Genomic DNA, 17,100 nt, shown 5'->3' with positions numbered 1-17,100 from the left:
TCCACGAAGCTTTGTTACTTTTGCCATTTCCTTAGAACTTCGAGACGTCTAGGTTACTTTGCTTACCTTTGCTACGATGTTTTTATTTTAAATTTACATTCACTCAAAACATGGAGCTAGCGCCCTAAACATACTTAAAAATGAACGTATGTTTTAGGATCGGAATGTAATGCAGGCATACTCATGACTACTGCTTCTGTTTTTTGTTTTGAAGATTACTTATTTGGACGTTGAATAAACCATGGACCAAAGTTTCTTGTACTGAGGACAGTATTTTTAATGTGAGGTAAGAAGGGTCAATTTGTGAGGTATGTATTGTTAAAGCATTTTTGTGACTGGTCCTTAATGGCTTTACAGTGATATTAAAAGGAAGAAAAGTTGAATTAGCTGATTAAATCTTGTTAAATTTAGTTAAAATCACTTTTCTTCTTTCTCTACTTGCTGGCTGGAAAAGTATATTCATCCTACATTGCTGGTAGAAAGCAATGACAAATAAAATATTCCTGGCTGGGATTAGGGTCCTCAATGAATTTGCTTGCTGGCAAAAGGGATCCCTTGGACTTTGTCTTGATGGCTCTGAGGAGCGGCTATTTTTTTCCCACGAAAGTTACTTATTAACCATAAACCCCTTCAAAGGTGCCACTTTGTTGTTCGGAAACGAAATAAACCTTATTTGAAAAATTGGTCGTTGAGCACTCCTGTATTGATGTAAATTCATTGTACATATTTTTAAACGATGGATAAATAAAGTTAATTATTATATTACTGGGAGTAAATAATATTGTTCGCTATATCGAGGACTTCGTTATATACAGTTGCGTTATATCAAGGTTCCACTGTATCAAGCATGGAAATTTCCCATCGCAGTTTTATCAATCGCATTTCTTGCCTGTTGATATTTTTTTGTTCAGCGTGTGTTGTTTATGTATACTTTGTCATTGATCATGACCTGTTTGGATCCGGTCGGCGGGCGACCTATCATTTGAAGTAAGTACTGGATTTAACATTTTGTTATGATCATAGTTCGGGCCAAGAGCTTTAATATATCTAGCCTGTGCTTACAGGGATTTAGTGTAGGGATCGCGTGCACTCTGTTGGAGTTTCACGCTTCTCCTCAAGCAATGGGAAAACAGCGAGTTGTCAGTTTATAGTCTCACCTTTCTAACAGTTTGATTTATCTTTATCCTTTCATATTGGAAGTTAAGTGCTGCCGCATGCAGAAAAATCAGGGGTTCAGGGGCACCCTACGAGAATATAGTTCAAAATCACTTAAACATAGCGTTGTTAGAAGTATTTTAGTACTGATTTAAACAGTAGATATAGGCATATTTTTATCCCCTAAAAATTTTTCATCTGTTCGGATTTCCTAGCTGAAAGTCTAGCGATCCGAAACTTATGGAGATCAAAAGTTACCTTTTCGAAAATTTCAGCCAGAAAAAAGGCTCCCGAAAATTCTAGGTGACCTTTTTAGAGTAAAACTCCGTTAAAAATAAGCAATTATACCATTTTTTAGATGTTCGAAAATCCTAGGAGAGGCAGGCAAACAAGAAATTTTAAAACAAATGTTCCGAAAATTCTAGATCTCAAATTGCCTTCCGAACAGATATTTTCCTTATGAGAGGTTAGGCGTCCTCGAACTATGAGCTAGAGCTGTTTCACATCAATTGAAGAAAAGAAGGCGAAAAGTCGAAGATGGAAAGATTTATGAACTGTTTTCATACTTACTCAATAATTTAATCTTCAGTTTTTTCTTAAAAGAGGAGAGGGATTGAGAGTTGATGACCTTGTTGTCAAGTGAATTAAAAAACTTAGGCCCTTAAAAAAAGGGCGAGAACTTCTTCGTGTTTGTACGACAATACAGTAGACGGTAGGCCTGGGAATTTCTTGTATTGTAAGAGTGGAATTGATTGCTTTGAGAGAAATTGTTATTAAACTTTGGAGGTAAGAATGAATTTTTGCAAGAATACATAAATTGGCCCAGTTGAAGCAAATGGATATCATTAAATTTTACTATACCGAGGTCCTTAAAGATGGGTTCAGAATGAGCATTGAAATGTGATTTATTAATAATTCTAATAATGCGCTTTTGCAGGATAACAAGGCGGCGGAGATTGGTTTTATAGGTCGAAACCCAAACGATATTGCAGTAGTAAAAATAAGGATAAATTAAGGAATAGTAGAGCATACGTAAAGACGATTTAGGAAGAAAGAAGCCTGCATCTAGACATTATACCGATTGACTTCGCAACTTTACTTGCAACGTATGATATTTCGGACTTCCAATTTAGGTTTTCATCCAAAATTACGCCTGGAAAATTTGTCTCCTTTACTTCAACAATATTTTGATTATCTATACTTATTTGAATATTACAAATTGAACGCTTTTGTCTTGGTTTAAAGACCATAAATTTAGTCTTTTTAAGATTTAGAGAAAGCTTGTTTGCTTTAAACCAGATTGACAGTTTGTCCATCTCCAAGTTTAACATATCAGAGAGATAGTTCAGATCTTTATGTGACATGAATACATTGGTATCGTCAGCGAACAATATCAGATTTAATAGATTAGAAGCATTGTTGATGTCGTTAATGTACAAAAAGAAAAATAGAGGTCCGAGGATAGAACCCTGAGGGATCCCACAAGAGATTTCATTTCTTAACGAACGGTGGCCATTATATTCAACATATTGCTTTCTGTTTGAAAAGTAACTTCTTATCCAGTCCAGCGCTAAGCCACGAATACCGTAATGTTCGAGTTTATCAAAAAGGACGATATGATTTACAGTGTAAATGGCTTTTGAGAGGTCAAGAAAAATACCTACGGAAAATTCACCTCGGTCAAAGGCCGTGGAGATCTTATCATGCAAGTCGATTAGCGCGGGTGCAGTGGAATGATTTTTCCTGAAGCCGTATTGGTTACTACAGAGGATGTTGAAATTCATCAGATATTGCATTAACCGATTGTAGATAACTCTTTCAAAGAATTTTGAAAAGCTGGGAAGCACCGAGATAGGTCGGTAGTTGGTGAAAAGCGACTGATCATCAGATTTAAAAATAGGTATCACGCGAGCGATTTTCATTTCATCGGGAACAATACCATGCTGGATTGACAAGTTTATGATATGGGTGAGTGGTTCAGAAACAAGTAGAATGGACTCCTTAATGACTGTCATTGGAATCTGGTCGTAGCCAGCTGCTTTGCCTGGAAGAAAAATTTTCGCAATCTCAGCGATCTCATCTTGAGTTGTAGGGTTGAAGAATATTGACTGTGTAAAGGAACCATTAAGAAAACTACGGTTTAAAGCTGACGACTGTATACCTCTTGCTAAATGACCTAAATTAACTCATTGTACCGAACGCTTCCGTTGTAGACTCATACATGTTAACACCAAACCAATCAAAACAACCATTTCAACTTCGGTTCGTTCCACAACACGGATTGTATTTTCATAAGCCTTTTTAATACTACAAGTTTATAACCTTGTAACAAGCTGTTTAAACCGGTCCACCTTCTAACACAGACATTTTGTGACATGTGCATTACGTTGCGTGACAAATTCGCTCGCCCTTTGAAAGCAAGCACTTCGTCGGGAAGCCTATGAAATGAATTAAAATTGCTTATCGAAGAACAAATAATATAGGAAAATCTGTGCTGTTATCTGATTACTCGGGCAGCGCGAGAAAAAGTCGTAAAAGTAAAATTCGATGAGAGACAAGCGTTGCGGCAGTTGCAACAGTACGGGTACCAAGGCTCACAGCAGTACATGTTTAAAATTTTGATGTTCAGTTCTCCCTTGTTCTGAGGGATTGCTGCAAACTGTTTACGTGAAATTACTTACTAGCGTGTTTTCCATTTCATCTATTTTAGTTTCATTTGTTTGGTGTAGTATATGAATGTATTTCTCGTCGAGCAAACTTTGCACAACCGTACACCATCGTTACAAAAACCAAAAGGTTTTATCTTAGGGGGTGAGGGGTGGGGACACAACTGCGTGCTCGAAGGTCGATATATATTGAAGTCAATGTAAAGCCGGCGCGGGGGGAGGCAGGGCATGGGGTGGGGATTATATATTTGGCTTACCAAAGCATCAGAGAGTTCAGAGTTGAACTTGCTCCTGGAATAACCAGAAAAGTCTCAGCGTGTTTGCTTTCCGGGTTTTGGCCCCTGAATAAAATTGTGAGAAATACAGAATTGTGAATAGTGATCACTTATGTCAGAGATAATATTTCCACTCGTAATTTCAACATCAACTTTGTTTGTTAGAATATTATCAATTAGGGTGGCTGAGTTATTGTAAACACGCGTTGGTTTGTCAATAGTTGGGATAAATGAAAAGCTTTGAAGAGAAAGTAAGAAGTCCTGAGCATAACAGGAAGTTTCGGCATGAAGGAGGTTTATGTTGAAGTCGCCCATAATATATATTGATTTGTTTGAGGTAATTAGTCTTTCAAGTTTATCATCAAAGTATTCTTGGAAACGTTTGGGAGCGTTATGTTGTCTATATATCATACCACAAATGATGTTACTTTTCTGCGGAAGTTGGATTTCGATCCAAAGTGACTGGAAGGCTTCATCAGATACTTTTTCAATCATATTTCAGGGAATCATTGATATACAAGCCAACACCTCCAGAAGCTAGAGATGTCGGCACATCCAGGTATGCTTGGATTAAAATCCATCTCTTTACCGCTGATTATTTTAGTTTCTGAGACTCCTATAATGCTAAATTCGAAATTTAACTCGTCCAATAGATGAACTTGAAAGTTTTCAAGGTTTGGCTTAAGACTCCTAATATTATTATGTAAAAGAGAGAATCTCGAATCACTGACACGGGGACTGGGAAGTTCTCTTTTAAATTTGTAGAAACTATATGGGGAATAGTATCGACTATGAATACGATGATTATAGAGACTATCACCCGGATTGGGCTCTTCAAGTGCGTTTAGCCTGAAAAGATTAAGGTCATAAATGCTAGAGAGTTTTTCTAGGTATTCTTTGGCGGACAAATGGGAAGGTAAACAATTATTAAATTGACCATGAGCTAAGTTTACATTTATTCAAAAACACGGGACCTCACGGAATAAAGATAGAGTATCGCGAGAGTTTTGATCGTTAGCACTCATGAATAGAACTAACTAAAAAGTAGATCATAGTAAATACTTATCGAACTGATGATGTCAGGTCTCCGAGAAAAATCGCTGTAGACTACCAATGTCCGTCATCTTTATTGGTCGGGAACCCTTACTCTTGCGTAAATAAATCGTGGAATTCTTGGCCCAGCAGAAGCGGTATTGGACTGGTTCTGTTCTTTAAATCTCTTCGCTTCAAACAACAGGTGTTGTTTTTGGGGGTGAGGTGATCGAAGATTCTGACTCTGTCAAGAACACTAACCGCAGACAAACTGATATTTGATGGGTTGACTTGAGAGGCACTTTGTCGAGTTTCCATGACACTTGCTTTTGCAAGGCGTCTTACAAATTTACAGATGATCGGTTTCGGAGCGCCATTTTGCTGCCTCGAGGGGACGCGATGAGCAATGTCAATGTCCTACAGAAACACTTCTGCCCCCATCTCCTGGAATAATTTTACGCACAGGGCGCTTGTTTCAGCTGCGGTTTCACTGCTTTTCTCCGGCAGGCCAATTAATATTTTTACATTAAATTGGTAGCTATATTCCTCAACCTCGTCAATGGCGTTGCGAACACCTGTGACTTCAGCGCTAAGCTTATTAAGACGACGGCTTAATGCCTTGAGTTGATCAACGACACCAGAATTAGACGCCGACAGGTCGTCGTATTCGTCGCTCAGATATTGTAGACTACGAGTCACGGTTTCATCATTCGAAGCATTATTATTGCTATTACCAGACGTAGCAGCTGCTTCAGCACCAAAGGTAATGGCCGAATGCACCCGAACCTTCGCTTTCAGCTGCTTTATTTCCTTTGAAAGGGCGTCTACCTTATCCTTTAAATCTTGATTTTGTTGCTTTAGTGAAGTAACTGACTCTTTTGGCATTATTTCAGTGAAAATTATTAACAAAAGGACAGTAGAAAAACGACTCATTAAGGTAAGAAGCGGGAGCTCAAAATTAAACGTCCATCTTGGCTCCTTTAGAAAACCTCCAGAAACGTTGAGGAGAAAGTCCACATTTTGGAAGTTTAAATGTATCGTTCTTACTAAAGGGTACAAAGAAAGTCAATTTTATAAGCTTACAGTGATTGTAGCGAATGAGCCATACACTGATCAATTGTACTTGCAAAAATCGACTTGGCTTCTCTTTACTTCCTTTTACTTTGATACCACAGTATCTTAAGAGGTTCAATTGATCAAAAACACGCTAAAACAAACGAAATTTGAAGACCAAACAGTGAAATCCACTCAGCTTTCGCTTGTTCTCGTTGGCCTCCATGATTTCCAGACTCGCAGATCGTACGGCGCATGCGTGAAGCGTGGAAGTGGGAGACATATGTTCGGTCTCAGTCTTTTTCGTCCACGTCGGGGGAAGGAAGATTCAAATGTCCCCTCCCCTGGGAGAACAAGATCAGTCAAATGCCCTACCCTAGGGCCAACAAAGACAATCAAATCCCCACCCCATGCCCTGCCTCCCCCGCCAGCATAACGTTGTTAGGTGCATGAGACAGACAAAATTAATAATTTGAATTTTTCTCTCTCAGCGCCGCGTCTCACCTTTCTCGCGTGGGTTGATTTTCACGCACCCTTGCGTTTTGCTCGCTCTAATATCCCTGAGGAAAAATGGGGACTAGGCGTAGTCTAAAGTTAACGAAAATTAGCCTAGTCGCTCACGCGCTTCAAGTGGGGTAACTAAAACGTCCAGAAAAAAAACTGGACTAGTTTGACAGCCTTTTGAAAGAGCAAGCAAAGTTCTGTGATATATCAAAAGTACATTGCTTGATGTCATCGCGCACTAGAGGCATACCAATGTAAAATAGCTCAATCATCAGGTATGGCAACACAAATGCAACTCGAGGTTATTTTGACGGGAAGTCGCATAGCTACTCGCGTCTTGTGAAGCAGAGACAACCAAAAAGTCAATGAAGACGAAAACGGAAAGCGGAAATTGTCTCTGTATCCGTGTTTTCTAAAGTATTAAGCTTAGATTAATTGTCATGTCAACCAATTTGGAATATAGAGCAAGAGAAAGACCGAGAAAAAGAGAAAGTACGCGGCAGGCCACCGAAGCTCAAAGAGAAAAAGGGCGACTGAGATCTAGAGCGAGAGAAAAAACAAAGGAGACATTTTTTGTTGGAAGAACAACATGAAAATTTTGTAGCGTCGGTAACAAAATGAGAAATGTAAGCGGCCACCAATGCAAGGTGAAAATGAGCGACAGTGAAAAAAAAGTGAACAAGAGAACGTGCTGTTTTGTGTGACATTGACCTACATAAAACGTGTAACTAAGACGTTCCTGGAAGTTTCACGTTGTAGTCGTGCAAAACAACGGCAAAGAAATGTACAAAAAAAGTGTGCTGCATGTGCAAAGTTGCTTGTTTGCTAATTAGACCTATTGTTGTTTTTCACCGTTCTCTGGCGTTGCCTTCGCCGCTTAGCACTACACGATTTTATATTTTGTTTGAGCAAACTATAAGCTTCGCTTTTAGCCCTGGCTAAATCTATATATTAATATAATACGTGGCAGAGTGTCTGAGGAATGAATAATTCCTTTCGATTAGATAATCCGTTGCATGAATAATAGGAGATGTCCCACTCGAGTCGCTAAAAAGAACATTTCTTATAAAATCTCTTTATATGTTACTCACCATTTTCAGTGAGAGCGCACATTGCAGAAGTTTCAAAAAATAAATCCAACGGGTGCCATCAGTTAAAATAACGGTAGGTCAAGTTTTCGTAGTGAAATACGAGGTTCAATAATCCTGTTTGAGAACATTTTGCGGACGTGTTTTAGGGACACTGAACCCAAAATCAAGGGATTACATCAAACCCAACCTCAGCGGAAATCCAATATAGAACGACCAGCTGACGACCCCAAAGGCTTTCATGTCCTGTTTTTGTATGAGAGGTGAAGAGAACTCTTGGTGATGACTGGGATATTTTGTTTGCGTCTTCTGTCTTCGCCGATTTCTGCAAAAAATAATATAGTGATCTAGGCATTTCTAGTAATTTGTGTTCTGTAGATATTACTGGCAGTGACATTCGGCGAATATCGGTGTCATCGGTGGATACTCGGCCAAATAGGCAAGAGGAACCGAATGACCGAATATTTCCCGATACGTCAGAAGTGTTCCCGAGTGAAATTCATCCGATTGCTTCGAGTGGTTTTTTCCTCTCAACAACGTCTGAATCGACCGGCCGTTAATGCCGTCCAGTAACGTCACTCACTACCCAAAAATCGGGTAGTGATTTTGATTGGCTGATTGTCTAAATATTCGCATAATTATGTATAATCATGAAAAATGTTAGCGGGATTGTCGCTTGATATTCAGCGGATCGCATCCTTGGCATTTCTTTCGTGTAGTTCAAACATTTCGATAAGCTTAATCTTTATATTATCTTAACCAGCAAAATTACCCTTGTCTTCGAAACTGAAATGCTAAATTGAAATGCGAATGAAGAATCATTGCGGAGAGTCGGTAGGTTTTTCATTTAGAGCCGCTTTGTGGTTTCGGCGGCCAGTGATTTTGTTTACGCGAAGTTTTCTGAGATCAATGTTATAATTCGACCTTGTTTCCATTTTCACCGTCAAGTGTAATGATTCTGTTAGCTTTTCTTTCTTGTTTCCTTGTTTTTTTTCTTCGTTAGGGACCAAATAGCTTCTTTTCAATTAAAGCAAATAACTGTGTTTTTGAACTAAGTGTTTCTTCTGTGTGTATTTATTTCATTGTGTGATTGCGACCGACTTTGATTATAGAATTCAGTACACACTGACCGGTTCAGAGTTGTACTGCATGCAGTAGATAGTTTGAACGTTAAACATGAATTACGATCGAAAAAATAAAACAATTCTGTATCATGCAGACATTTCCAAACGATATTTCTCGGTTTGCGACTTGAAAATCGTGTTTTACTTTTTGCATGAGTTTAAGCGAAGGTCAAGGAGTAGTGAGGTCACTGGACGGCATTAACGGCCGGTCGATTCAGACGTTACTGTGGGAGTAATAACGACTCGAAGTAATCGGATGAAATTCAGGCTAGAAGTGTTCCCGAGAGTCACAAATGGTTTTACCTATGCTTTAGAAGCCTGTTTGGTAAATTTGAACGATCAAACGTATTTATTTGATCGGATGTGTTATAAGATTTTTGATCGTCTCGAAACTTCCAGGTTCCCTCTTTTTTCTCCTTCGGAACTGTTCAGGCTTCCATGATTGGTCCGGTTGAAAGTTCTAGGACATGGGATACCGGGGGAATAGCCTTATTTTCCATCAGGAAATACTAAGCACGTTTTGCCTCTGGGCCTCAGTTTTTCGAGGAGACTTTTTACAACAATAATCGCAATATCTTGGCACTGAAAATTAAAAACAAAACCTCGAAAAGAAGAGAAAAAACTGCGAATATCTTAGACGAATGGAGGGGTTATATTTTCTCGAGCTTTAGAACTTTTTAGGCAATATTTGCTCCTTATAGAACAGATTTTTGACCAATAAAAGGTCTTGGGTGTTCCAGATAGTCCTGATAGGGAACCACGCTGGAGTGTCCACCGATAGCTCGACCGATATTTCGGTGTATTCGGACACTACCTACGCACTCAGACCAATCCATGGTCAAGACTGCAGAACAGTCCGTGTTTTTGCGTATTCAAGAGGTCTGAACCGATTTTGAGAAAAGAAAAAAAACAACAACAACTGACTGCTTTGCGGTCTACCCATGGTCCAGTAACTTTGTTTCTTTCTTTTTCTTAGCAGGAGCAAATACGTCAACACAACTGATCTTTCGTCGGTGGCTGTAATTGAAGCAGAATGTTTTCCACAAAAACGGATTCTGTTTCTTAAAACGCACAAAACTGGATCAAGCACCATGGCTAACATCTTCTTTCGTTATGGAGACGCCAGGAATCTTACATTTGCTCTGGGGGATGACACCATTCTTGGCTGGCCTGAGAAATTTCACATTCTCCACCCTCTCCGTACGTTTGGTAAAGCTCCTGATATACTCTGCAGTCATGCAAGATTTAACAAGGAACCAATGAACTGGCTTTTTCCGCGAAAAACTAGCAAGTACGTTACAATTCTCAGAAACCCTGTAGACAACTACGAGTCTGCTTTCAACTTTGCTCAACTAGGAAAATCGTTTGGTTTGGGAGTTGCGCTCGACTCCTTGGAAAAATTTCTAAATAAACCAATACAATCTTATGACCATTCTCGTAAGGCGAGTATTATGATGTATTTGGCGCGAAATCCCATGATGTTTGATTTGGGTTTGAGGTTTCAGTATTTCCAAAACCTCACAGCTGTTAAAGAGTACATTCAGTTCCTAGATAATGAATTTGATCTTGTCATGATTATGGACTACTTTGATGAGTCGCTGCTGTTAATGAAGAGATTGCTATGTTGGAAGATAGAGGACATTTTGTACGTAAAGCTCAATGAGCGACAAGACAAGGAAAAAGCTACTCTTTTAAGTGCAAGAGTTAAAGAGAATATAAGGCGATGGAATAAAGCAGACGTTTTGTTATTCGATTATTTTAACGCATCGTTTTGGAGAAGAGTAAAGAAAGAAGGACCAAGCTTTTATGAGGAACTGAGTACTTTTCGTCGGAGAAAACAGGAAATACAGCAATTATGCTTGATCAATGGTCCTCGAATCCAAAGAGCTTATCATAACAAATTTGTAAAGGGCTATTCAGTTAGAAATGATCTTGATGAAAATTCAAAGCGCCTCTGTGAAAACTTAGTCAGAACGGAGAATGATTTCCTTGCATACCTGAGGAGAAAACGTATGGTGAAACTAAGGGAAAGTGGGATTGACAAGCTGGACAAAATTGAAAACGAAAGTGGATGGCAAGTGGCAAAGGATTTGCAATATGATCCTGTTTGAGCGTGAATAATGCGTAAAAGTTTTATTTCACCTTAAAACCATTGTTGTCAAAGTATAGTGTGTGGCAGAAAAATGGATTTCACAGAGCTCACATTCTCATGCCGGTGCCCATTCATACTACAGTTCTATTATCGCGCTGTTTATTTCATAATACTCTTTAATTAATATGACATCACCATCATCATCTCTTTAATTTATTTGGCATCACTGACGCTGCTCTCCCATGCTTCTTAGCGTATCTATCTGGACGTAGCCAGCGCGAGTCGGTAAATGGAGATAGATCAAATTGTTATCCCTTGCCATTTGGTGTTCCTTAGAGTTCGTGTCTAGGGCCCCTACTCTTCAGTGCCTATGCAAGCAAGCTGTTCGAGGTCATCAAGCTGTACCTACCCAACACACTCACATTCGCTGACGATACTCAGCTTTATCTTTCCTTCAACCCAGACAACTCCCTTAATGAAGCAGAGGCAGTACATGTTATGGAACAGTGTATTCCCGCCATAAGGGCGTAGATGCAAGCTGACAAACTGAACCTTAATGAGAACAAAACTGAGGTCATGTTAATCGGAACCCGCCAACAACTTAGCAAAGTTAACCTAGATAGTCTGAGTGTTGGTGATACTTGTTGCTATTGTAAACAAGGCGCGAAATCTCAGAGTTTGGTTTGACTCGCAGCTGAATTTTAAAGTCCACATTACAAAAACATGTAGTCTATCCTTTTGTTTACTATACAAAATTATACGCATTAGAAAGTACCTTTCGTACAAGAGTGCACAAACACTAATCTTAGCACTAGTAATTGGACGCCTAGACTACTCTAACAGTCTGCTGTACGATCAATAGTAGTAAGATTTCAACTCATCGTTTTATTGCGACATCGCTGTTTCGTGTGGTCAAAGAATGGCCACACTCATCAGGCAATATTCACGAATGACCGTTAAATTACAAGAACTGGCAATAAAAGCTAACTTGGGGTTGCTATGGTATTTACAAACAGTTTCTATAGTAAAAGCGACGTTATGGTTGCTATGAGATATAAAAACAGTAAAAAATAGATGCTACGTGACATTTAGTACTGGCTATGAAAGGCGTAATAAGGTGATAAAATAAATCGTGTGTTGCAAAAAGATTGTGTTACTTGACAACAAAGTTCTTGAGTAGGTATCTGGTTCTGTGTGGACATGAGCTTGCTAGCTCATTACGTTTGTTTAGACTGCACAAATTCTTCTTACAGATGATTACATATTTCTCAAATAGGCATAAATTGAATTTGTTGCTAATACTGTTATAAGGTTTGCACTGCTTAAGGACTCTCCACTTGATGGCGAAAGGTTTGTTGTTGTCATGTGCCATTCTTTGACCACACGAAACAGCGTTGTCGCAATAAAACGATGAATTGAAATCTTACCACTATTGATCATTATAGTCACTGCTCCTCTCAGAGTTGAGCGCTGTCCAAAATTTATTCTATTCAAGTTTAGTCTATATATATATATATAATATTTTTATCTAGTGTCCATTTATTAATTATTTAGAAGAGCTGTAATTTTTTATCCATTTCATTGTAATATTATAAGCATTGTAATGTAAAGCGCATCAGATCATATACCCATGTATTTTGCGCTATATAAATAATAAAGCTATGTTATTATTCATTCAAAATATTTTCCGTATTCTGATTGGCTAAAAGCACACGCATAATTCACCATAACCAGTTACTGCTGACCAAAGTTGGAAGAAGTTTGTGTTTAACGAGTTAATGACGTCAAAAATGCAGCCCGCGACAGGTTAATACACCGTTAACCGAGAAGACCTGGGGACGAGGTTGAGTCGTTTTGGTTGTGAAGGAAAAAATGGCGGACACTTAACTCGTTTCAAGATTTCAAGAGTAAGAACTACAGCTTAAACAAAGCAATATGACAGCTAAAAACATAGCAAAAACAGCAAGAAGACAACTCGGAAGGCGACATCTGCTATTTGGATAACGTTTGCGGATCTGGACAAACCTAAACGTACACTATCGAAGATGAACTTAACATCGATGCAGGTAAGCATGTTTTAGCTATGTTTTTAAACTAGGAATTATTTGGAATGAATAATAAAGCAATTAATAAATTCGGCCTTCGTAGGATATGAAGAATTAAGCAGATCTCGGAGGGTGTTATTCACCTCGGCCTACCCACCTCGATCTGCCTAATTCTTCATGTCCTACTCAGCCTCAATCATTAATTGCTAATTATGTTATGTTATTAAGTGACAGTAATTGTTAATTCCCAGTCCCCAAATCTGAGCTCACGGCATTTGCACCAGTTTTGCTTCTATATTCAGTCAGTTAGGGAGACAAGTGATTAATAAGTTCATAGCGTCTTTATAACTTCAACGCCTGTCACGGCACTCCCTTTAGTCGAGGAATAGAAATCTGTGAAAATAAGAAAGACAGAGCAATATATGTTAGGTATCAGCACCTACCAGCAGTTGATTGAAGTATGTTGTGATAGTTTATTGACAGGAACGTAGCTTTAACACAATTCTTTTCTTTACTGACGTTACATAAGCTAACGTCTATTTACAGTCAAGCCAGGTCAAGCGTACCCCCCCCCCCCCCCCAAATTCCATTAATGAATTAATTATTCGAAAGTTGAGTCCGTTGGCAGTTGTAGATTTCAGATGCATCTCTACATTCTTGCATGCGTAATGAGCCGTAAATTCACACGCGATTCACTTACGAAATTTCTACCAGCTCAGTTTCCCTGAATTTGATGTAAATGCCTTCTAAGTATTTTAATTCATTCAAAGATTTTCAATCTGACCAAATACAGACAAGTTCTCGTAAATTATTCACTGTTCGTTACACATGCAGTAATTCCGATTTGAATTTGAAACTAGTTACGGGAACGACTAACGGATTCATTTTTCAAATGATCAATTCATTAATAGAATCTTGGGGAGGGGGGGGGGGGGGTACGCTTGCCCTGTTTTGACTGTAACAAATCGACTACAATTTTCAATGGTCTACACTCTTATAAACGATAGAAATGACGTCATGACATGGTTAAAACTCAAGTGGAACCATGAGCCACAGGCGAGTGGTTTCACTGCAAAGTTTTAAACATTTTATGACGTCATTTCTATGGTCTATAAGAGTGTAGACCATGGAAATTTGTGGTCGATCTGTTTTTTTACAATAACATTTACTTTTTTAAGAAGAACCAAAAACAAAACAACCGGCACTGCGTGACATGTTACGTGATTTCCACCAATCAACGCACGAGGATTGGCTCAGTTATAGTAAAGCAGCTAATTAGCTTAGTGGGAAATCTGTTGAGTGTTCGCTCCAAGTTACAAACGCGATCCTCAAGCTAATAAATCCTTGTTTACTGCACTTAACTACTTATTTTCACAAAAAGAAAAGAAAACTAATATAAGAAAGTTACAACCACTAGCAAAAGTAGTTGAGACACTGTACCTTATTTTGGCTCGACTAGCCTGTTTGCTATGATCTTGTGCTTGTGATGCCTCCACCACCCCTTATCAAAGTTGCCTGCAGTACAAGACCATGCAAAAAACCTGGAGGAACAACTTTAATGACTTTCAGTTTTTTATTGATGACGGACAAATAAATCGTGTTCCATCTGTTTGAGATGGAAATGGAAGATGCATATCAATAGAGTCTTACAAAAGCTAGGGCACCGACCTTCTGTGTTCAACCGGATTTATCACATGCTGGATAAGAGAAGTCTAATGGCATACTTTGATGGCCTTGTCTACCACACCTGGATTATGCAGATGTTGTCTGGGGAGATCAGCCACGTCTTACAACACAGATGAAACAATTAGTCTTTTCAAAATGGCTTTGCAAAGAAGATTGTAAAGGCAAAGGTGACATCAGCTGACGCTCCATCGCTTTGACCCGCTTAATTTACCAGCTTTATGAGAACTTTCCCGGTATTTCTTTTCTAACGTACACTTTTCTGCTTCTTCTGCTTCTTTTTTTTTTTCCACGGGACCCACTAGATCTGTGCATCACAGAGCGGATTGTGCATTGTACTTTTCTTCTCATCCTCTCACTTCCTGAGATGGAATGGCTCGTGGCACTTAATCTTGATTAAAACACCACGATGGTACATACGGGTAACAGTATACGAGTAACACACGGATACATACAGGTACATGCAAATACATACGAGTAAGATACGGGATTTTGATTTTGATCTTACTTGTTCTGTCATTTATACATGGGGCAACGATAAAAGTAAAGCTGTGATTGGAGTAGTCACCGTACCGCAAACGTGGCGCGAACACCTTCCAAAAAATGGGAGCTGAATTCTAATCAGCTAACCGCACGTAAGGAATGTGGTTCGATTGTGGGGAGGAGCGTTGCGTGACGACACTAAAAACGGCTGTGTACCAGATAGGTGCAGTTGGAATCGATTACTTTGCCTGTTTTTAAAGCAGTAAAACACTGATTTTCCTGCAGAATATTCAGTCGTCTACCTATAAATAAACGAGAGCCCTCGCTAACTCTGTTCTAACTAGAAAGAAACTCTCACGACAAGTTATTTGCTTCGATCTCCCGATAACTCGGACTTTTTCGATTTCCCTTGAAGGTAGCAACTGGGAGGGTGAAATTGTAAATTGTGAATATCTTATTATCCACTCCCCTCAGGACTTTTCAGGGATAATTAACAACACTGGTTGGGGAACTTTGCCAGACTATTTAAGGTGCCGTTTACAAGTAATGAAGAAATGAGTAATGATGCCTTATACTTGAGTGTGAAATGACATAGAGCACTACTACACCGGGCACTAAGTGCCCTACTCTTTACGAAGAGTGTGTGGGTTCTTTAACGTCCCACAGATTTATTACATGTGAAAGAGCTCGCGAGACGGGACCTACGGTTTATCGTCCTTATCCGAGAAGACTAGAAAGTCTAACCATTTGCAGATGTCATTACAAAGGCAGCACTTTCTCCTCAGTTATTTAAAGACCCTGAGTGTTGGTTCGGCCGGGGTTTGAACCTACGGTCTCCCGCTCAGCAGACCGCCGCTTATCACATTGAGCTAACCGGGCGGCGGCGGTGACCATCAAGGAATATCCTGTTGTTAGGACTCTTATTCCTTCAGTTTTTCTTTTCTTCTCTAGCTTCTTTTTTTGGCCTATTTATTGTTTTATGTTTATATGAAAAGGCATATTTACCATTATTTCTCTTAATATTTTATATTTTTTCTTTAGCTTAGATTAATTTTAATTTCCGACCTATTTATATTCGCATTTTTCCTTTTTGTCATATTCGAAGATTTTTATCTGATGAAAGTGTCAAAACACTTGTGCATGTCAGGTGTAGACTTTATAATTGTAATTCATTATTATACGGGCTGCCCCAAAACTTCAGAGTCAAAAACTGTGCTGAATGACTTATCATGAAAGGGAAAAAAATTGACTACATCACCCCGATACTACTGGCTCCCAGTCAACGAACGCACTTTAAAACATTACAATGCGCGAGGCAGAACCCTGAGGTTAAACAAATTTGGATTGAGCCGACCAGCACATAGTTCAGCTGACAGTTAGTACACACAAACCGGCAATAATGCCGGGCCACAATTGGCGAACAAAATGACTTAAGCAAGGCCTTTGATCTAGTCGATCACTCGATTGTTTTGTCCAAGCTTAAAGGCAAGAACATCAACGGGTTTTTGTGACAATGGATACAAAACTTTCTCCAAGGCAGAATGCAACAAGTTAAGCTTCCAGGTGTACTATCAACAACGCGGACTTGCCCGGCGGGTGTACCACAAGGATCTGTCACATCCCCTTTACTGTTCGGAATCTTTATAGATGATTTCGACGATTCTATACCTGTAGAAATGCAAGGACGCGTAAAGATGTGTAAGTACGCTGACGACTGCACAGCGTCAGAAAGTATACCAAATGGCGAATTATCAAATATGCAGAAGGTACTTGACGGCCTTCAGAACTGGGCAACTACGAATAACATGCTATTGGACTTAAAGAAAACCAAGGATCTGTGGATCCCGTTCTGCGAAAATTCTATTGAGCCGGATCTTTTACGAATAAATGACTAATGGTT

At 39.1% G+C, this 17,100-nt stretch overlaps 1 protein-coding gene and 1 pseudogene across 1 annotated transcript; one reads left to right on the top strand and one right to left on the bottom strand.

Moving 5' to 3' along the window:
- Positions 1 to 5,175: 5,175 nt before the first annotated feature.
- Positions 5,176 to 6,013, bottom strand: LOC140939729 (uncharacterized; annotated as a pseudogene).
- Positions 6,014 to 6,024: 11 nt separating this feature from the next.
- LOC140939713 (galactosylceramide sulfotransferase-like) lies at positions 6,025 to 11,275 on the top strand. Its single transcript, XM_073388861.1, has 2 exons — positions 6,025 to 6,065; positions 9,877 to 11,275. The coding sequence occupies exon 2, from the start codon at positions 9,989 to 9,991 to the stop codon at positions 11,006 to 11,008; it is 1,020 nt and encodes a 339-aa protein (XP_073244962.1). The 5' UTR covers positions 6,025 to 6,065; positions 9,877 to 9,988; the 3' UTR covers positions 11,009 to 11,275.
- Positions 11,276 to 17,100: the final 5,825 nt, after the last annotated feature.

This window comes from Porites lutea, chromosome 1 (assembly GCF_958299795.1).
Source record: "Porites lutea chromosome 1, jaPorLute2.1, whole genome shotgun sequence".
NCBI classification, from domain to species: Eukaryota; Metazoa; Cnidaria; class Anthozoa; order Scleractinia; family Poritidae; genus Porites; species Porites lutea.
Note: the sequence above shows the minus strand (reverse complement) of the source record. Positions and strands in the feature narration are given on the sequence as shown.